The sequence below is a fragment of the Schistocerca gregaria genome, unplaced genomic scaffold (genome assembly GCF_023897955.1).
Source record: "Schistocerca gregaria isolate iqSchGreg1 unplaced genomic scaffold, iqSchGreg1.2 ptg000949l, whole genome shotgun sequence".
NCBI lineage: Eukaryota > Metazoa > Arthropoda > Insecta > Orthoptera > Acrididae > Schistocerca > Schistocerca gregaria.
This window is the reverse complement of record NW_026062302.1, coordinates 114962-134366: the sequence shown is the minus strand read 5'-3', so window position 1 is coordinate 134366 and position 19405 is coordinate 114962. Positions and strand designations below refer to the sequence as shown.

Sequence of the window (19405 nt, the reverse complement as noted above, 5' to 3'; positions counted from 1 at the left end):
GCTTGCCTTTTTTTTTGTATACACATTTATGCCAAAAAAATCACCCCCTCAGCCATTTCACACGTCTACTGTGCTTCAATAAGCTGGCTGCGTGTACGCAGCAGCAAGGCACCTATGGTACAGGAACAGGAATTGTTCGAATGTTTCTTGAGGGTTTCGCTACTCGAGTCAAATGGTAGGAGCTATCGCCTAACTTTTAGGGGGGGTACAATTTGAGCGCTTTCAAAATGTGCCAACTTAAATTCTTGCCTCGTCGACTGATCGCGTTTTTCTTGCATAGCACGATCGGTCGTTCTGGCGAATTTTGTTTGACATGTATAACATGCGCGTCGTGTTCTGTGTTGCCAAATGGCTTGTCCAGTAGCCCTCGTGTGCACGTGCGTGTCTGTCCTCTGTAGTCTCGTTTCGCCGAGCCAGCGTCGAGGGCTCGTTTCTCTCTCACCCCGAACGAACGTTTTCTTTCTCACCTCCTGGCCGTCTAGAGACGACAATTCTCTTTCGATTTCCAGAGGAAGCCTCGTTGCGGAGCGCCGCGGTGATTCCGAAATTTTGCTATCCAGAGCCGGTCATCAAGGTCCCCGAACGCGATTACTACGAAACGTTTTCGTTCGTGCTAACTATGGAGGATGGATCGAGGCAGCAGGTCTACTGCAGGAGGTATTGGTATAAAAATCATACCGAAAGGCCTGAGTGCTATTGTTTGTCAAGTTATTGGTATGCTACAAAAAAAAATTGAACTTAGGGCTTTTCTAACCTTGCGGCGTTCGGCGATGCAGCGTGTCGTTCAGCCTGTTTTCACAGGTGTTGGACATCGTGGAACTGAAGTTCTCCGAGGGCGACAGGAACGTGTACAATTTCCTTCATTCGGTGCTGGCGCAGCCGTTTCCGGATCCCGGCAACACGATCGTGATAAAGACTTTCTCGGTGCCCGAGCGCGAGGAAGACGAGGGCCAAGAAATAAAGTCGCAGACCTTTCGAATAACCAGGAGCTGCGAAGATTACGAGTACTTGGAATACGTCTCCTACGAAGATCTAGTTCGAGTCATGGGCATCGACTACCTCATGCTGATTTTCAAAGCAATTTTGTTGGAAAGACACGTCATCTTGGTGTCAGGCGATCTCGAGAAGCTCTCCGGCTGCCTCGCCGCCATGTTCAACTTGGCATACCCGTTCACGTGGAAGTACGTCTACATTCCCATTTTGCCGCACAGCATGCTCGAAATTTTGAACGCGCCGATTCCGTACCTGATCGGCATTTTGTCCAGCTCGCTGCCGGAACTGGATTATTCCCTCCTGGAGGAGGACGTGTTGCTGATCGACCTGGACAACGTGGAAATACTGCGGCCTCCCTCGGCGCAGCCGGACTTCCTGCCCACCGCCATATCCGATTCGCTCGTGAGAAATTTGAACCTCGTGATTCGCAGCGGCAGGAGACACGCGCTCTTCTCCATCTCCGTCGCTCGCTGCTTCCTGCGATTTTTTGTGTCTATTTTTAAACATTACCACAAATACTTCGAGCGCCTGGACGAAAACGGTCACATGACCGGCAGAAACAAAATCAACACTCCGGAGTGGATCGACCTGTTCTCTGGGGAGCCCAACAACTTCGACTGGGCGTTCAACTACGACAGGTTCATCCGGTACAAGTCCTCCGAAATCAAAAATTTTATGAGCTATTTCAAGCAAACGCAACTTTTCTTGAGCTTCTTGCAAGAGCGCGAACTTTGGGCCAAAAAAGGCATCCTGTACAGCTGTGCGCTGCTCCGAAACACACGCTCCCAGCTAAAACAAAAAATCGAAGAGGTAGAACAAACCTCCCCCCCCCCCGCCGTACCTAAGCACAAAAAAAAGAGCCTGTTCGGCGGCTTGACCTCCAAAATTCAATTCATCCTTCAACGCCAAAACGAGCTTCCCGCTAGTTTGGTGCTCAACCCAAAAAAAAAAAAAACTTCTCCCGAACCAACCTACTCCACAATCCCCTCGGACTCCTACCAGTCTGACTCTCAGGACCCCTCCTCCACCGCTAACTCAAAGCAGTCGGAATTGTTTCGCCCGAACTCAAACTTCCAAAACTCCCTTGACTACCTTACCTACACCGAAAGCGGCAACTCCTACTACCACTCGTTCACCACCTCCATCAGCCCCGTCTCCGAATTTGTCTTGGGCAGCTCAACTTCTTTGCCGAACATCTATTACAACACAAACGACGGTACAACAAATTCTGACAAAAACGCGAATTTTTCTAACGGTTCCCTGTCTTATTAGTTAAAAAAGCATCATTTTATCCCGTTTTTTAAATGATACGGTCTTTTCTCGCCGCCTCAAACCTCGTCCCTCCTCCTCTTTTTCGGGTGCTCCCTCGCTCGGAAGACGCGCGCCTGCCCCCGCTTTCCGGCGTTCGCGCGTACCACGCGTCGCGCGTCCCACTCGCCTCTCGCGTACGCCGCCCCGAGTCCCTTTCTCCCCGGAGCCACCTCCGCGCGCGGAACTGACCCCGTCCCCCCAGCAAAAGCGAAAACTCAAACTCCGGAAAAACCGGCGCGTCCACAAAATCCTGCTGCAGCTCGAGGACGAACTGGCCGGCGACTTTCGGACCGGCGGCGGTCGCCTGACGCAGCTCGGCAAAAAATTTGAAAAACACCTGAAGGACGGACAAAAAATTCCCGACATACTGAGAAATTACATCGAAAAGAGCCTGTCCTATCCTGAGGTTCAGTCGGAATACCTGAGTGGCGCAGCGGGTCGTGGGAACGTCGTTTGCGGTCTCAGAAGGCTGGTATCGAGCCTGGACAGCTTGGATCTGCTGAGGGATATCACGGGGTCCCTGACCGCCCAGAAGCGAGCTTTTCCTCGCGCATCCGAGCTGAGTTCTTCAGGCATCGACCGCCTGCTCGAGCTGTCACTGGCGTCGGACCGCCCCGCTTCGGAGGATGCGGTGGTCGACGTGGCGCGGATGCTGGACGAAAGAGCTCAGCGCGGCCTCGCCGCGAGCTTAGACGATGCGCAAAGTGACGAGCCGAGCCAGGTCGTCTACCTGCCCAATCCGTCGCACCTGCCGGTTGGATTGGACCATGAGGCGTTTGACCAGCTATTCAAAAAAAAAGACGGGACCTATTTTGCGAACGTCCGCGTCGCCGATTCCAAAAATTCTGACATTTCGGAGAATTCTGTCCCCATCAGGGCCGTTCTAGAGCGCGCCGGAAATTCTGACGAGAGGACGGTGCCGGAGGATTGCGCGCTGGAGCCCTTTATGCCGGGGGCGAAGGCCGGCGAATTTGGCGCGAGGGATTTGGCCTCAGAAGAGCGGTTGTTGTGCAAACGTCTAGACGCGAAAAAAAGTTTTGGAATGCGCCGCGATCCGCCGAGCCGAGAGAAAGTCGGCTGTTCTCACCCGAGTCAAGCCGCCAGTTTACAGAAGAGCAGTTCCACAGCCCCCTCTACCGAGGGTTCGCCCAACTTCGAGTTGGTGCCAAGTCTTGGATCTTCTTTGCGACCGCGCGACTTCGCTCCAGAATTTTCTCTCGAACACCTGTCAAATTTAGATTGTACCTGTTGTACCGACTTCAAGTCCGCCATCGACCGACGGCATGTCGAATGTCTGGCTCTGCTTTGCGACCGGTACAATGCCGCCACGCAGTCCTCGGAATCTCCGCTCCACATAAGCTGCTATTTCGAAGGGGAAGACTGTGTGCGCCACTTTCTCGAGGTCAATCCCGAACTTGTTCGTCGGTACAATAGTTCTCGAATGACGCCGCTCCATATAGCCTCGGCCAGATCGAGCGCCCCCTGCTGTTCTCTCTTGCTGGATCACGGCGCAAGCGTCAACGAGTGCGACGATTCTGGAGTCACGGCGCTTCACATAGCGGTCGCCAACCGCGCGAGTCCGGAAGTGGTTGCCCTGCTGCTGCGAAGCCACGCCAATCTCTCCCTGACAGACCAGGAAGGCGCGACGTGTCTGCACATCTCCGCGGAATTGGGCGACCTCGCGCTCTCGAAGTTGTTACTGAAACTCGCTTCGGAGCGCAAAATAGAGTGGATCGACCTTCCTACTAACTCAGGAGAGACCGCGCTCTTTCTAGCTTCGGAACAAGGGCACTTGGATGTCGTCTCGTGCCTCATTGACTACCGTGTGGATGTGAACAGACCGAACGTGCACGGACTAACCCCGCTCCACGTAGCTGTCAAAGGAAAACACAAAAATGTAGCTTCGCTTCTTCTTCTTTCCGGCGCCTTGTCTCAACCCGCAGACGACTCCTCCAACACCCCGCTTCACCTCGCAAGTCTGGAAGGCTGCCTGGACATCTGCAAGCTCCTGGTCGAAAAACACAAAGCCGCCGTAGACGTTTCCAATGAAGAAGGCTGGACTCCATTTTTACTGGCCTCCCAGAACGGACACATAGACTGCGCTCGATTCTTGCTCCAGTGCGGCGCCAGCCTTCACCGCGTCAATCAAGACGGATCCAGCGCGCTAATGTTGGCCCTGTCCGCCTCAAAATCCGACATGGCCAACCAACTTATCCAGTGGGGATCCAACGTCAACGCCGCCGACTCCTCCAACCTCACCCCTCTCATGATCGCCATTCAAACTCGCCAACTACCCCTAGTCGATACACTCCTGCAACTCGGCGCGAACGTTAATGCGGCCACCAACGACCACATCACGCCCCTCCACTACGCCCTCGAAGAAGGCCTGCTCCCCCTCGCCAACACCCTCCTACAACTCGGCGCAGATCCACACGCCAAAACCTCCGACGGGTACTCGCCCATCCACTTCGTCGCCTCTCTGAACGACGTCTCCTGGGCAGAAAAGCTCTCGCGCCTCGGCGCAGACGTCAACGCGATGACCAACTCCGGCGTCACCCCCCTAAAAATAGCCTCCGATGGCGGCAACCAAGAAATGATCCAAAAGCTGCTCGAACTAGGCGCTGTGCAAAACATGAACGTGTTCACCTGGCTTGAACTCCAAGAAAAAAAAAAAAAAAATTGTCACTAACAAGTTTTGGCCCACTCTTCATCGTAGCAAGAGCCACTCGGTTGAGCGTTAGGAATATCAGTGCCGACATCCGCTCCTACACTACGAACATTAAAAAAATTCGAAACTGCAAAAACGTCGGGTCTGTATAGGTAGGAACGTGACGTGAGCTGACGGGAAGTCGTCTAGAACCTCACGCGCATGTTCGAGGAAATACGCGAAATACTCCCCAGAACACACAACGCGACCGCCCCCGCGATGAGGGGCGAACGCTTCGAAAAAGGCACGCTTCCCCCACTGCCAGCGTTGCTACCATGATGAGAACAGTCTCGTCTTCGCTTAAATAGTTGTCTCAATCTAAAAAAAAAATATTATGGGTTGCTTCGTTTTTTTTTCCCCTCTGGCGAAGAGCCTTTTTACATGTTCTCGCAGCTTTTCACCCTGTCTCTGGCTTATCCAAAACCACCCCCTTGTCTTTTTTGTGCGACCTCAGAAAGCCCCTCAAGCTCCCACTCCCTCCATCCTTCTTGGACCTATCCGATTGAGGCCTCTTGGACTGCACCTGTGTTAGGTTGATGGTGTTATACACAACGCCGTTCTTTGACGTCTTTAAGGTCGGACTAGATACCCCTTTATCAACGGCGTCTCTTGTCAATTCCTGGGTACTCGACGACCCGATTTTCGGCGGAAGGTCCTTTTCCTCAGTTAGCTTACGCAAATATCTTTGCTTCTCTTCTCCCTCGAGCGCGTTCGCATGCCTGAGTTCAGATAAAAGATCCCCGGGCAAAATCGGTTTTTTTTCTTGCTTGGAGCGCTTTTTTTCTTTCTTCTTCTTGTGTTGCGAGCGCTTGTCGGAGGAACTCGAGAACAGCTGCTCGAAGTTCAGGGTAGAATACCCTCCTGTGTGCGGATTGTTTTTCGGAACTCGGCGATGCTCCTTCGTCTCGGTCGACGACTGGGTCTCGGAATAAGACGCGTTCAATTTCAAGCTGCCCTCGAATAGGTTGATCGCGCTGAGAACGAACGATTTCTCGTGATTTTGTTCAGACGGAGAAACGCGGCTTGGGGGATTTAAGCTGGTATTCTTCAGTGTCTTAGCAAGTCCTACCTCAGCCTTTCTTCGAGCGATGCTCTTGGGCTTTTCGTGATTCATGCAACCCTTGTCCAAAAAGACGATGTCCGGACGCCTTAGCTTGGGCGCCTGAGAAGGTGGAATGAAGTTGTCATTTTCTAAGTAAGCTAGCCACTTATTTTGCTCTTCCTTGGTCTTCGTAAACACGGTCGTGGACCAGTCCTTCGTAGTGATAGAGAAGCTCGTCATCACGCCACTCTCAGCCGTCGTCTCCTTCAGCCAATTCAGCTTTCGAAAAACGAACTTTTTTTTGTTAACGAGCTGAGTCCAAATCATCACGTCGCTGAACAAGAAAATGTAATGCATCACCGGAATGTCGTTTTGCAAGTCTGTCACAGCACCCTCCGTGATGTATAAACGGTCCACGTTGCTCTCCAGAGGAGGCAGTCCTACAATGTGATCCAACGTCGACTTGACCTTGTGCTCGTTAATCAGCTTTTGTTTGTGTTCATTTACATGTCTCGCCATCATCTCCAACGCCCCCAACGCCTGCACCAACGTGTCGTAGTCATTGTGATCCACCCAAGTCTGGCGAACGAGCTCCTTCACCAACATGACATACCTCGTCACGCGCTGGATAGGCATGACCAAGTACGATTCAAAACTCAAGTCGCACTGTTTGTACTCGATATTCTGCAACCAAGATTTGAAATTGTCGTTTTTCCTCAACGTCTGAAAAAGATTATTGGCCTCCTCGAACGTATCCACGTAAGCCGTAAACGTCTTGACCAAAATGTCGTAGTTGTCTATGAAGATGTGCCCGACCCTAGTCGACGAATTGAAGCCGGACAACGCGCGCGCGAACTGAGACACCATCGACTTGGACGCCCCGATCAGCTCCATCAAGTTCCCGAACAAAAAATTGGTCTGCTCAAACGTCGCAACGCGGTTCGGCTGAGTTGACTGCTTAATCAGTGGATAGTAGAAAAACTGCAGCAAGCACATCAGCCCCTCCAAATAAGTCGTCTCGGAGTGCCAAATTTCTGCAAAAACACACGCCCTCTTTTGTTGGAGCTTGGCTGGAATAAAAATTCATATGTCAAAAATTGTTTCGCATGCATACATAGAGGAAAAAGCAGCTAATGGCCCCATTGTGTCCACACGCCAAAAAAAACGGTACAGTAAATGCGGGGCCGCCTTCGACATATCCTTTTTCTACGTATATCACCGTGAAGACCTCCGAAAGGAACCCCTTTCTCCGCCGCGAACCCGCCCCTTTCGCACTCAGGTACAAAGTGACGAAAACTCTGCGTCACGTCGCACCTTCACACGGAGATCGCATTTGTCCCAAAACCGTGCGCAAACCTCATTTCCGTATCGCCCATTCTACTGGAGGTAGCCGGCACAAGCTGTGTGACGTACAAATTAAGAGGTAATGGTGGCATGCAAGCAGTCGGCGGAAATATGCCTGCAATTTCACTACCTTCTTTGCCCTAGAACCGACAGACCAATAGTCTTCGTCAAACCCACAGAGTCCCTCGCCCCTCGCTTTTGACACCGCTGTGTTGTCGAGTTCAGGTGAAGAAAGTCTTCGAGCCGTGTCGCATGAGGTATTGTTATCTAGGCCTTCGAGAGGGGTCAAACTGGCATTCATATATCAGAGAGTAGAACTTTACGTGCTGTTATTCTTATAGGGATCGGACGTCTTGTGTTTTGTCGAATTTAATGAGATATAGAGAACATTAAGGTCTAGCGCTGCTATGGTAGGAGCAAAGGAAGCCCAATACAAACTAACACGTTAACCCAGCTAGAAATAGATGACCAGTTCGAGTAGAACAATACTAGAAATCCCAGGGGGACAGAGTCAACAGAACTCTAGCTTGAGGGTGCGTGAGAAATCAAAGTTATAGTGAGCAATTGTTTTACAAAAAGCGCGCAAAATCACAAATCAAGGTGCGTCAAGAAAAAACATGACAGCTCGGACAATGTAAAAAACGAAGTTACCAATGCACTCACAAAGTTTAAACTTGAACCGAGGCCATTGAGAAAAGAAGGCTGTGCAGATAATAACACGGAGGACCTGAGAGGCAAATTGTATTCTTTTTTTTCTTTTATTAAAAAGAAGTACCTACAACCTCGTCAGATAATCGATACAGGACTGTTTCGAGTAGACAAATTACCATGCTGGGAGGTAAAAAGTTAAGATTTGAAAGAAGTGGGATTTGTGTCAAAATATCAAAGGGCGACAAAAATCTAGTACAAAAAATAAAATTGATAGCGCTGGCCCTGATTGTATTTGCAGCGCACGCTATACATGAGAGTAGCATATAACTGGGCGAATTCTCAAATTAGGTGCGAGTAGAGAGGTCCCTGTAAAAATCGTGAGGCACAAATTTGTCTGAGATCAAACCAATTCTTGATGACGACTGCTCAGGGATTTACAGTCCGGAATTTTATATTCGTACGGTTCGCTGTGGTTAGGCTGAGGCTCGATCATCGTCCCGCCATAAAAATCGATGTGATTGCTGCTAATCATGCTGGATGCTATTCTGTTGACGAGCCACCGATAGAAGATCGTAAAAACAGCGAAAAGAAATGTCATGATGACCATGGTGAGCTCCGAGAACAACATAAAGTACCCAGCTATGATAATTTGATAGATGAGGATGGACAGACAAGCGCAATTGAACACATCAGGCCATGCAGAGGCAAATCCTTCGTATCTCTTACAATGAAGGAATAAGATGAAATATCGAGATGCAATCCACTTTGAACCAAAATATAAAACGCCAAAAGGTGTAATGATAGGTGCCAATGAACAGAATGTGATTAGAATGCTGAAATAAAGCAATTGTTCACTATATTCAATATAAAAATAAAATCTTGGCAGCGATTTCAGCCACTTGGTCCGTTGAGGTGTTTCTGTGGTATTAATATAGTTGTAGTAAATCCATTTCATAAGCCGAACTGGCTGTATAACGATAGAAATATTCCACAACACTGAGTTGATGACAAAGTAATTGATAAAGAACCCAGCTTGAGCTGGAACAGATAGTCCCAACTGTCTTATCGTATCGATTGGTCTCTCTGCTATAGACTGCATCCCAGTGATCGAAATTACGGATCCGGCGGCAACTGATCCCAAAAAAACATTGATGATGAGAATGTAGTACAACTTGGATGTGTACGATCTTTCCTTGGAAGTACGCGTCAATGGGAGTTCAAATCTGACTACGATTTGTAGCAAATATCTCAGCAAAGATAGTAAGCTGAATAAGAACAAAGAAGGAATTAACTCGAAAATGTTTTTAAGTTGAGATGGGTACTTTTCATACAGAAATCTGAGCCATGAAAATGCATCTAACTCCAATAGCCGTCCTAAATTGTTCAATCCTTGAGCGAACGTAACGACAAAAGACCAAAGTAGACAACATGTCGACACCAATCCAAATGTAATCCCCCTATGGAGAAAACGATGCAGGTTTGTATATGAAAACGAATTCCACCTGATGTCTCTTATATCGGGCGCTGGCGAAGATGAGCATAAAACGCCATCTAATCTAATGTTTAACCGTCGGCACATTATCGCCGGCGAGTGCTGCTTAAAGGTCACGAATACAATCCCCGTGTAGGTCATGTTGCTTCTCAACGAATTGATTTTGTGATTAAGTGAAACCAGCTGCTTTCGATACTCGAAGAGCCTTTTCTGAATTCTGTTGAGTGCCCATTTTTTATAGGACCTGAACCAGGTAAATTGAGACAACTTGTCAACGCCATTGTGAAATTTTATCTCTTGTCGTTCTACCTTCTCGATCAGCCTGTTGTATTTTGAGATAGCTGAAGACAGCGCAAGTGTATTGGCTACTCTGTAGACTCTTAATACTTGATTTGGGAACAGCTTTTCATATATTTTTTTGATTTCAGTCTCTGAGATGCATGTCTGGATGCCCCGAACAACATTCGTACAATTCGAAGGATAGTATTCCATAAATTCATGTTTGAGTCTCCCATACTGTAGATAGACTTTTACCAAGTAGGAATAGCATAGAGAAGAGTTCAGTAAAAGAGACAAAAACAGGATATAAAGTCTAGAGGTAGATGCTGTATCAGAGGATTCTGATTGATCGGAACCATAGAGATAATCGCAACGAGTGTGAAATAAAAGGCTTTTGAAGCTTCTGGAGTGACGCAAGCTGTCGTCTATATAAACTGGAGCAAAGATGAGAATGGTAATGAGCAATAGCAGAAGAGAAACATGGAGAATGGCGCGTGAAAACACCAAATAGACCGTTGCATCTAGTCCATGGCTTCTCAGTATTTCTCTATCTGAGCGAAATATGACCGGATAAATCCATCCCCAAAATGAAGTGCTGTAGACGTTTGACCCGTAAAGTTTTTTGAAGACCAAGCGAATAATCAAGAAAAATATGATGAGAATCAAACTTGTGATAAAGGATATCAGGAGGCTTGTGCTTGAAACAGTTATAGTGCTCCTCTGAGCTTGGCTTTGTTGACATAAAAATTCAGGGTCTACCGCCATTTCAAATATCTGCAACTCAAGCGACCGCGTTAGCACTTGGCCATAGTTCAACTCTCTGAAAAAATGATATATGAAATGCTATTGTGTTGATAGGCGTTGTCCTGCAGATTCTTTATAGTCAGTATAAAAACAGCTTTGATAAAGCCTATATCCCGTACTCGATGGGATTTTTCAATACACCTTTTGAATTTGTAGTTGTTTTACAGAGCCAGATTATCTGTTGCCACCTGAACTAGTAATACACCAGGTTTTTAAGAACGTCGTCAAATCAGGCTAATTACAATATGAACCATGCCTGCATTATCAATGCCATAGAGATTAATACAAATGATTGGCAGTGAAACCAACCAAAACTATATGCACCGCATATGACAGAACTGACAAAAGAATGCGAAACTTTAATCTATTTATCCAAAAAAGGGATACTAAACAAAGTTTAAGCTAGCGCTTATAAATCTACAAAGCCGCCTCGAACTTGATGTAACCGCTTTAACATTTTATGGCAGCGTATCCTCCTGTGAAACGATAAAATTTGCTGAACATATGAAACTCAGAATTCTAATTCAATTTTCTTCAACATTGTCCGCTAGTACAGACTTGATGTCATACCCTTCTACACGAAGATGCCTGTGATCAACAAGGTTTCAGACGTCGATTTTGATCATCCGCAAAGTATCTGTTTCAGGTGTCTAGTTTTTGATGACCACAGCACCCTAGATGATATTGGATAGTTAGACCAAAAAATTATGACAGTTTGGTCTTTATGCAGATTTGTGGCCGGAGTCTAATTCATTGTAGATTTGGTATTAAAACAACATTTTTCGGACTAAGTGCGCAATACATTAAAAAAATTGTTCAATCCTTTGAAACAGAACCGCTGTGCTGCCTAACAGAACCAAGCCAATATAACAAATTAGCTCTTGAAACATTGTATAGTTATCAATGTTATTTGATACGCTAATTCATGTAATTTTGCTAGTACGGATAGCAAATGAGGAGCATTCAAAATCCACACCAGTGTACAACATTAGGTAATGTTTTACAAGCATCGGAAATAATGTGCTTCTTGAAAATACCAAATTCTAATCTGCAAAGATTCGTGATAGCTGCCTGATGAATTCTGCCAGTAATTGATTATTACAACATCATTCAACCGTTAGAACGCATTCTCAATTGCAGTTTTATCGCCACCAATATTCTAATTTTCAGTTCTATACGGAATTACCGAATTTATGTGGCTTGATTTAAACTTGCAAATGGACTTTATGCTGGCTAACTGGTGGTCTATTGTTAAATCCAGCCGCATATACACAACAGAATTACATTTAGTCAGTCACTAGATAATATGAAATTGAAGTTTTTTGATTGTACTGAACGTGTTACTAACTCCATTAGCAAATAAATTGTTAGAGAACTAATTTTTGATACTTTTCACAAAGATGTATAAAATGAAAAGTGAATTAGAGAAGCCAAGTAACAGTTACCCATTCAGACCTTAGGAACTCAAAATGGCGAATCAATGGCCATAAGCCTGATTTTTACTGATTTTTAAAAGGTTGGTCGCTGGTTTTCTAAAACTTAAGTCGAGGTCACACGAAGGTACGCTTCATATTCGAGTCAAACCCTGAACAGAGTTTGAATTACATTATTAACAACATTTGAAAAATGCCAATTCAACCCGTCTATTAACATTTGAATTTTTCAAATTTTTTGTGAAGTCTATGCAAGAAAAATCGTCTTCATTACGAGGACAGTAAAGTTTGTTTGAATGTTATTCTTTAGTTGGTCATTACAGCGTTTTGCAGTTTTTTTAACACAATTACAGTTCTTTTGCTGTAGCCCATTCAATTGACCGTTTTCGAGCAAACAAGTAGTTTAAAAGAAAGACTTCGCATTAGCATGTTAGGTATTAACAAACTTAATGAACGCGCTCATAGAAGAAATGTGCTAAGAAGGTCTGATTTTCCTAGACAATTCCAATGATACAAGGTTATTTTACCAGGTCGAATTTTTGCATGATTGCCTAGATGATTATCTCGATCAGGTGCTCGCACTATTAGGTCAGGAATGGCCCAAATTCAATAGGAAAACAAGGTGAGATAGCCCTACTGTATATATATAGCTTATAAATTTGGCAAAGGCGTCATGTAGTGTTCATGGTATGGCTCAATCTTTTGACGTTTTGCTTTCTATTGGTTTAGGCTCGAAAGCTTGAAAAAATCGAACAACAATTTTCCGATCAACCTTATTCTTGTTAATGAGCATAAGCAATGCGTTGCTCATTGTCGTATGTCCAGAGTGGATAGTGAGCTAGAAGGTGTTTTAGTTGAATCAGGTACAGAGAATGAACCAAATGATCATAAAATTAAAGAGAGAGCTTACAACGCAATCTCTGTTTACACTTGCAACAGCTAAATTCAATTAGTTACACTATGAACATTTTGGGGTTGTATGGCAAGCTGCCTAGTATTAATTTTTAGTCATTAATGAACATTTGCCAGTTATTGTAGATAAAAATTATAGGGGTAAAGGATATGGGAAAGCTATCATGATGGAGGCAGAGCATATTGCCATTGAGTACGTTGTCTTCTATAAATACCTAATAGAAAGATCATCAAACGAGCATTACCATTGGTGCCAGGCTCACAGATAATTTTTCTAAAAATCGTATATGATTGATTGGATTCTCAATCACCTTTTGGGGAAAGTTAGAAAGCGGATGTCATCTATATATCTTTCCACATTTAAACGAGAATTCTACAAAAAACTGGGCTATCGAGAGTGTCATGCTGTCACATCTCTAAGTTCTAATGCAGACATACTCTCTAAGACGCAGTTAAGAGCTTTATTAGGCGTATTCGGTGGGCATCACCAAATTAACAACAGTGATAGAGTCTGGATGTCAAAAAGACTTGGATGAGCAGGGAGGTGACAGTCTTGAGACTAATGTGTGGGGTTGCTAGCTGATAACAGAAATTCTTTACTGTTAGCTTTGAAATCTTTCAGATGGATTTGTGACTAGCTGCAACAAAATTCTCAGGATTCTACCTGCCGGCTTCATACTTCCAATAGCATTAAAACTAAAATATGAGACGATGGCAATATGTTTGATTCATTTGCGAAAAAAATGTAAATTGGAATGCTTGACTTGTGTTGTACGTTTTTTGCAAAGCAGTATTGCGCGCCCAAAAGAACCCTTTTCTTATAATTCATTTTGTGTAATTGCCCTAGCAATTATAAAAAAAATCAGATTTTAAAAAGGTTTTGTCCATTCGCTCCAAGAGTAATGGCTGAAGGTATTGAAAAGCCACCACTTACACATCTAAAATCTTCTAGATTCAATGTTGCTAGAGAGAGTATGCACATTATTTCTTTTTTTTGGACATTAAACACTGTTTTTTAAACATTCTGTCAAAATATGTAGATCAGCTGAAGTTTGAGACAAAGTTTTCGGAATGGGCAAGAATGAAATGTCAAGATTCTGCATATATAGAAAGATTTAGGCGATGCATTTTTTCCTATGTAACAGATGATTCAGCTCCTCATATCAAACTATATGAGCCAAAAAAGCTTTCTGAACACCAGTTTTTGGATGCAGGGTTTGCGAAGACGGTACCAAATTTAGTAGTCGAGACAGCAGACAACGATGACCATTTTTTTGAATACGACGATGACACAAAGAGAAAGCACATTTACCAAACCCTGAGGCCTAATATGATATTGATGGGCTACTTGACAGTTTCTATAGAGGGCAATTGGTCAATGGATGTAAAGGGTGTGCTTGAAGAAAAAAGCATTATATTTTCAGATATGGATTTACTGAACATCAAGGCGACATGTCCAAAGGCGTTTTTGAGCGATGGACTGAATGATCCGCTATCCGAGAAATTCAGGGGAGGTATATTTGTAAAGGGTAAGTAGGTTTTAGATAGGGGAGGTACAGAGTATAGAACGCTTTAAGAATTATTGATACTGTTCCAAGTTCTGATTTGTTTTGCTGCGCATGGCCGTTTCTGTCGAAGCTATGGTGGTGTCGGTACCTGAAAACCATAAATCGCCTATTTTGGTGTCATTTACGACGAACTCGGTCAGACTTCCGTGGACATCTCGAAGGCACTGTCTGGTAACGTGTTTGTAAACTTTTTTTTTTCCAACCAGTATAAATTGACGTGGCTTGTGCACACCTCTTCTTTTGCATGCAAAAACAAAAAAAGGGATATAACCAAGAGGAAGAGAGAGAGACGTAAGATTTAGACACAAAAGAGTCGATTAAAGAGAATTGATAAAAAACTAACGCACGTTTGTCTCGCATACTTTTTAGATCCGAGTATAAGAGCTACAATAGTCTGCTGAGAGAAGACAAATCATTTCACAATCCGTCTTCTATGTTGGCGATAACTCAGTATTACAAAATTCGGGATGATTTATCTCTGTTAGAAATTTGCGATTTTAAAGATCAGGGTATTGAAGAACTGCGTTCTAAACAATCTATTTTTTGGGCTTTGGATTTGGTTTCGATGGGAAGGGCTTATTACGATCAAAAGGATTCTCGAGCTCTTGAAGTATACAAAGAAGCCATGAACTTAGACCCTAAATGTGTTCCTGCATATATGGGCGTTGCGACGATTTATTATCAAAAAGGTCTGTTTCTAGAGGCTTACAAATATATAAAGAGAATTCTGAAACTAGAACCCGATAACCAGAAGGCTCAACAAGGCCTGGCCAAGGTTGAGGAAAAAATTCGTTCGTGCAGAAGACATACTCTGACCGATGGTAGAGAATCAGGCTCGCATTGCCAGGAAAAAGATGACCATCATTCTTCTTCTCAAGCTTATTCCCTACCGGACGAATTTTATTCATCTCCGAAAAGGCAGTTTTCTCGCCCTCAACGGGAATCTGACGACCCGCTTATGAACCTGAAGCCGACCAAGCGCGCGTCTTTTTACCAACGTGATGGCCAGGCAATTGGAGCATCAAGGAAACTCAATCGTGACAGCGGCTCTCGTCCGTTAGCGCATCAAGATGGCAGAGATTCCAACCCACATTGGCTGACGGACACCAACGTAATGGTCCCAGACATCGACATGATCGGTGACGGAAGGGACGTAGCGGCTTCGTCTTCTTCGGTAGCCAGTTATCAAGAAAAGGAAACCAGCAGAAAGATAGCGCATTCGGGGAGGGAACGTGAATTTCCTGCACACAACGAGCATTATAGAGAAAGCCGAAAACAAATGAGCAGGTACGATGATCAAAGAAAATATCGGTGGCATACATCGCATTTTGAAGAGAGGAGATATCGAGAAGATGAGAGGCAATATACTCATCGCTATTACAAGAGTCGCCATTTACATGATTACAGAGACCGCCATCTGCGCACCGAGAATGGCAATAATACCAATAGACCCTCCAGTAGCAAGGAATATTGTGACCCCGAGCATGATGAGAGTCGCGCGTCATCAGACCTGTCACATCGTAGGTCGAAGTTCAGACACCAACAATACAGCAGCGACCGTGACTCATTGAGTCCACCGCACCATGAATCCAGGTCAAGGTATCACGAACATTCGAGTCACTCCTTAAGGCATTGACATGAGAAGCAAGCTACCAATTTGAAGTTTTTTCAGGTAGGTTTTGTAGTGCGCGAATTGGGCAGTAGAATTTGGCGAGTACATTTTCAAAAAATTTTGTTTCAAACGGCTAGTTGCTCGACATGTACAGAGTAGTTATACAGAAAGTGAAAACCGATGCCTTGACTGCCGCTTCAGAGAAGATGAGCTCTCTTCTTTTTCTATAGATGCGCAATGAAAATAGGTACAATTATGAAGGGGCAGGTATATATTAAGCCTGTTTGGACGGTCCAACTTGCGACGTTGATAGCGAACGACATATCGGCGGTGGTAATAAGGTCTCTGTCTCCGTCCGTCCAAGAAGTTGTCGGAGCCAAACTCAGGTGTTTTCGGATTCGATCGATGCAAATGTCCACGACTGAATCAGTTTTCGCTTGGAGTACCAGAATCGAAGTCATAGCCAAAAAACCTTTTCCTGTACGGCGGAGTACATGCCAGAACCTTTGACGTGGTAGCAAGGCACCAAAGTTGTTCCACATACCAAAGGAATAATACCTCGTGAATAGGTAGGGAATTCCTAACGGAAGGAGGTACCAATTGATTCTTTTCAAGGTAAACGAGGTGCAAGTTGCTTCTGATTTTAAAAAGGGCCATTTTGTGTACTCTTCACTGTACAATTGTGCTTTGACGAATTGTGCGCGCTGACTTGTCGAATAGTCATGGTCTTTGAGTAGAAATTCGACGATCGTATTGACAATTTGAGTTCTATATGAGTTGAGGATACGTTTAAAATCAGGTGAGGATGCCATTGAAGCAAGGATGTAGCTAACCGTTTGTGGAAATTGATCCGCGAATATGACTAAGTTTTCAAAATCAGCGTCCAAGTCTTCAAATTTTCGGTTTAAAAATAGACTGACTCTCTTTTCTGAAGAAAGTAAAATGAAAATAAGCTTAGCATAGACGTCATCTTCTTGTGTTTCTTTGTTGAAGACGTGTTTTCTATTCTGCATGGCTTGGAGCAAAATAGACACGGCGTTGTTTTGAATGCATGTTTCAGCATTGATATCGTCTTGAAACATTTCAAAAAGCAGGCGCTTGCACGACTTTAGAAAGTATGGCGATACCGCTAGGTTCAAATCTAAATGATTTAGAAATAGTTGGCATAGCCGGGCGTCGTATGAATGAGCGACCAGGTATCTGGTTTGCCAAATAAAAGTCATTACACGTAGTTTTTTAACCAGTTCTTTGGTTGTACGTTGGTCGACTGAAAAGATCATCGAGCCTAGTAATCTTATTAGGCTTGACAGACTAATAGAGGCCGACTCGTCAGTTACAAAAGGAATTGGATACATAAGTTTTTCGAAGTCTGTTCTCAAACGTATAAAGCCTAATTCTGGATCGGCATAAAAATGCTCGCACAGAAGTAAATAAATCTCATAGATAGCTCCGATGAGAAAAAATAAGAGAACCAGCCAAAAGCTGGATCGACGAGCATAGTATACTTTCGTTACTGCCATTTCATCAATTATCGAATTCAATTGCGTCGGCGATAAATCAGAATTGTCATTGTTTTGATAAAAAATGGACTCGGGGGCGATGTCTGGACGAGAGGGCTTGATGATAGAATCACCAAGTGAAGAAAGAAGTCTGGTGTCGCTCAGCATCGGCAAAACTTGACTACGTAATAATTTTAGAAGGCGACAACTTATACGAACCCGATTACCACCTTGAACCCAATAAACGTATTTTTTCTTTTTAACAGGTTTTTTCTGAATAGACTTAACTTTTGGTGAACCACCAATATTTTTTTCCTTAGCATCATCTGTTGTAGCTTGGTCTTCCTGGCTTTGACTTAGCTTTTTCAGCAGAATCTCCTCGAATTGTCTAGCATATCGATCAACACTATCTTGTTTCCGAGCCTCTTTCTTCCACCTTGAAGATTTCTTGAAAGAAAATACCATTTCCGGACCTGAGTTGATTCCTCCTTTTTGATCGTTCTTGTGTGCATTGAAGCGAGGATGCACGGTGGCGCTATAACGTCGAAGGCGCCTAGCTGAAAGAAAAGGGTGTATTCTGGACTGCAAGTCCCATTGAAAACGAAGCCTCTAATATCCCCGGTTTTCTATGTATCAGTTAAAACCATCGCAATCGATATCATCTCCGGTCGAGTCAGAATTAAAAAAAAATTATCTGCAGTTATGTGCAACATATCATTAAACTTACGGCAATTGCACTAATATTCATTGATCTTGTTCAAAGAGGAATCGCGCGATGCACATCTGCACAAAACAAATTCCCGGACTGGTGGACGCGAATTGAAGCAAAGTAAAATCTGAACTCTTAAAAATTAAAAAAAAAAATCATATCCCAAGTGTTGCTAATTTATGTTAAGCCTAAATCGTCGACATCAAGATTTTTTTCCTCTTACAATCGAATATTTTCTAGAATACATTCAATTTATATGTTTCTCTTTAATATCGATGAATTTCCGAAAACAGCGGGCCTGCTATTTTGGCACTACAGACTATCTCTTAATGTGCAGGAACCGTGTTCTCCTCATCTACACGATCAACTATTTTCATCATCGTTTCACGCTCTCGGCAACCTTCAATAAAAAATAATAAAGGTTATCTCTTTCATTAGATTGCTTCGTTATGTTTTCCATAGAATTGCGCAATTACGTGAAAAAATATATAATTCCGAGCTCGTTAAAAGTTTGTATCAAATCGCCAATCTGCGCCATTGCGTACATAAAAGGTCACTTTTTGCGTGTACATCAACGGTAAGCTTGGATATATCGCAGTGTTTTTATCATCTGAAATGCATGTGTTCTGTATGCTCAAGTGTGTAGATTGGCGGTTCCATGAGGCATGTACAAGAGAGCATCAGAGACGCCTCAACTCATGAAAAATGTGTGATTGTAGCGAATTGATACAACACATCTTGATGGCTTTCTTATTCTGCCAACTTTGATAGGGTCGTTCGCCGTAAATGTAAGCGTTTATTGCACAGAATGTTTCCCTCATGCGAAGACTCAGTGGGATGCGCATCAGCAAGCCGCATATTAGTAAGTTAATTGAATTCTTCGTATTGAAGTACATATGTACTTTATAAAGTCCGATGGCGTGCTATATTAACTATCAAATTTATAGAGAAACTGATCAGAAAGTCACTCATTTAGCTTATGAGAAAACAATCAGGAAAGTGTGTAAATTGAGCCCTTTACTCTTTGAATTGGCTTTAGACATGTCAAT

General features: G+C 44.2%; 6 protein-coding genes across 9 annotated transcripts; 4 read left to right on the top strand and 2 right to left on the bottom strand.

Annotated features, from left to right (window-relative positions):
* The first annotated feature begins 55 nt into the window (after nt 1-55).
* LOC126325942 (DENN domain-containing protein 2C-like) lies at nt 56-2298 on the top strand. 2 transcript variants are annotated; one of them, XM_049995445.1, is made up of 3 exons: nt 56-175; nt 281-714; nt 777-2268. In XM_049995445.1, exons 2-3 carry the CDS (start codon nt 620-622, stop codon nt 2263-2265), a joined length of 1584 nt encoding a protein of 527 aa, XP_049851402.1. In that variant the 5' UTR covers nt 56-175; nt 281-619; the 3' UTR covers nt 2266-2268. The 2 variants fall into 2 exon arrangements, with proteins under 2 accessions (XP_049851402.1, XP_049851401.1); XM_049995444.1 differs by having other exon boundaries at nt 62-175; nt 483-714; nt 777-2298.
* Nucleotides 2298-4993, top strand: LOC126325906 (putative ankyrin repeat protein RF_0381). Its single transcript, XM_049995394.1, has 2 exons — nt 2298-2438; nt 2564-4993. Exons 1-2 carry the CDS (start codon nt 2298-2300, stop codon nt 4991-4993), a joined length of 2571 nt encoding a protein of 856 aa, XP_049851351.1.
* A 4-nt stretch (nt 4994-4997) lies between these two features.
* On the bottom strand, nt 4998-7963 carry LOC126325941 (spermatogenesis-associated protein 13-like). Of its 2 annotated transcripts, none has more exons than XM_049995442.1 (2): nt 7467-7963; nt 4998-7123 (listed from the first exon to the last, which is right to left on the bottom strand). In XM_049995442.1, the coding sequence occupies exons 1-2, from the start codon at nt 7696-7698 to the stop codon at nt 5409-5411; spliced, it is 1947 nt and encodes a 648-aa protein (XP_049851399.1). In that variant the 5' UTR covers nt 7699-7963; the 3' UTR covers nt 4998-5408. The 2 variants fall into 2 exon arrangements, with proteins under 2 accessions (XP_049851399.1, XP_049851400.1); XM_049995443.1 differs by lacking the exon at nt 7467-7963 and adding an exon at nt 7368-7425 and having other exon boundaries at nt 5310-7123.
* A 196-nt stretch (nt 7964-8159) lies between these two features.
* On the bottom strand, nt 8160-10974 carry LOC126325939 (uncharacterized). Of its 2 annotated transcripts, none has more exons than XM_049995439.1 (2): nt 10743-10974; nt 8160-10593 (listed from the first exon to the last, which is right to left on the bottom strand). In XM_049995439.1, the coding sequence occupies exon 2, from the start codon at nt 10582-10584 to the stop codon at nt 8449-8451; it is 2136 nt and encodes a 711-aa protein (XP_049851396.1). In that variant the 5' UTR covers nt 10585-10593; nt 10743-10974; the 3' UTR covers nt 8160-8448. The 2 variants fall into 2 exon arrangements, with proteins under 2 accessions (XP_049851396.1, XP_049851397.1); XM_049995440.1 differs by having other exon boundaries at nt 8160-10685; nt 10765-10974.
* Nucleotides 10975-12473: 1499 nt separating this feature from the next.
* LOC126325932 (N-alpha-acetyltransferase 80-like) lies at nt 12474-13663 on the top strand. The gene is made up of 5 exons (XM_049995429.1): nt 12474-12490; nt 12555-12678; nt 12786-12919; nt 13086-13161; nt 13297-13663. Exons 1-5 carry the CDS (start codon nt 12484-12486, stop codon nt 13502-13504), a joined length of 549 nt encoding a protein of 182 aa, XP_049851386.1. The 5' UTR covers nt 12474-12483; the 3' UTR covers nt 13505-13663.
* A 196-nt stretch (nt 13664-13859) lies between these two features.
* LOC126325931 (uncharacterized) lies at nt 13860-17388 on the top strand. The gene is made up of 5 exons (XM_049995428.1): nt 13860-13940; nt 14009-14497; nt 14607-14707; nt 14799-14827; nt 14906-17388. The coding sequence occupies exons 1-5, from the start codon at nt 13871-13873 to the stop codon at nt 16170-16172; spliced, it is 1956 nt and encodes a 651-aa protein (XP_049851385.1). The 5' UTR covers nt 13860-13870; the 3' UTR covers nt 16173-17388.
* Nucleotides 17389-19405: the final 2017 nt, after the last annotated feature.

Excerpts from the sequence above, each read along its gene's own strand:
- LOC126325939 (XM_049995439.1), bottom strand. The coding sequence starts at position 10,584 with ATGGCGGTAGACCCTGAATTTTTATGTCAACAAAGCCAAGCTCAGAGG.
- LOC126325931 (XM_049995428.1), top strand. The coding sequence starts at position 13,871 with ATGGCTGAAGGTATTGAAAAGCCACCACTTACACATCTAAAATCTTCT. Across the intron at positions 13,941-14,008 it reads ATTCAATGTTGCTAGAGAGA|ATCAGCTGAAGTTTGAGACA; the intron begins GTATGCACATTA and ends CAAAATATGTAG. Across the intron at positions 14,708-14,798 it reads CATCTCGAAGGCACTGTCTG|GGATATAACCAAGAGGAAGA; the intron begins GTAACGTGTTTG and ends AAACAAAAAAAG.
- LOC126325942 (XM_049995444.1), top strand. The coding sequence starts at position 115 with ATGGTACAGGAACAGGAATTGTTCGAATGTTTCTTGAGGGTTTCGCTA. Across the intron at positions 176-482 it reads TTCGCTACTCGAGTCAAATG|AGACGACAATTCTCTTTCGA; the intron begins GTAGGAGCTATC and ends CTGGCCGTCTAG. Across the intron at positions 715-776 it reads TATTGTTTGTCAAGTTATTG|CGTGTCGTTCAGCCTGTTTT; the intron begins GTATGCTACAAA and ends TCGGCGATGCAG.
- LOC126325932 (XM_049995429.1), top strand. Across the intron at positions 12,679-12,785 it reads AAATTCAATAGGAAAACAAG|GCTCGAAAGCTTGAAAAAAT; the intron begins GTGAGATAGCCC and ends CTATTGGTTTAG. Across the intron at positions 12,920-13,085 it reads AGGTGTTTTAGTTGAATCAG|TTATTGTAGATAAAAATTAT; the intron begins GTACAGAGAATG and ends AACATTTGCCAG.
- LOC126325941 (XM_049995442.1), bottom strand. The coding sequence starts at position 7,698 with ATGAATGCCAGTTTGACCCCTCTCGAAGGCCTAGATAACAATACCTCA. Across the intron at positions 7,124-7,466 it reads CCACCATTACCTCTTAATTT|CCAAGCTCCAACAAAAGAGG; the intron begins GTACGTCACACA and ends TTTTTATTCCAG.
- LOC126325906 (XM_049995394.1), top strand. The coding sequence starts at position 2,298 with ATGATACGGTCTTTTCTCGCCGCCTCAAACCTCGTCCCTCCTCCTCTT. Across the intron at positions 2,439-2,563 it reads GCGTCCCACTCGCCTCTCGC|CTCGAGGACGAACTGGCCGG; the intron begins GTACGCCGCCCC and ends ATCCTGCTGCAG.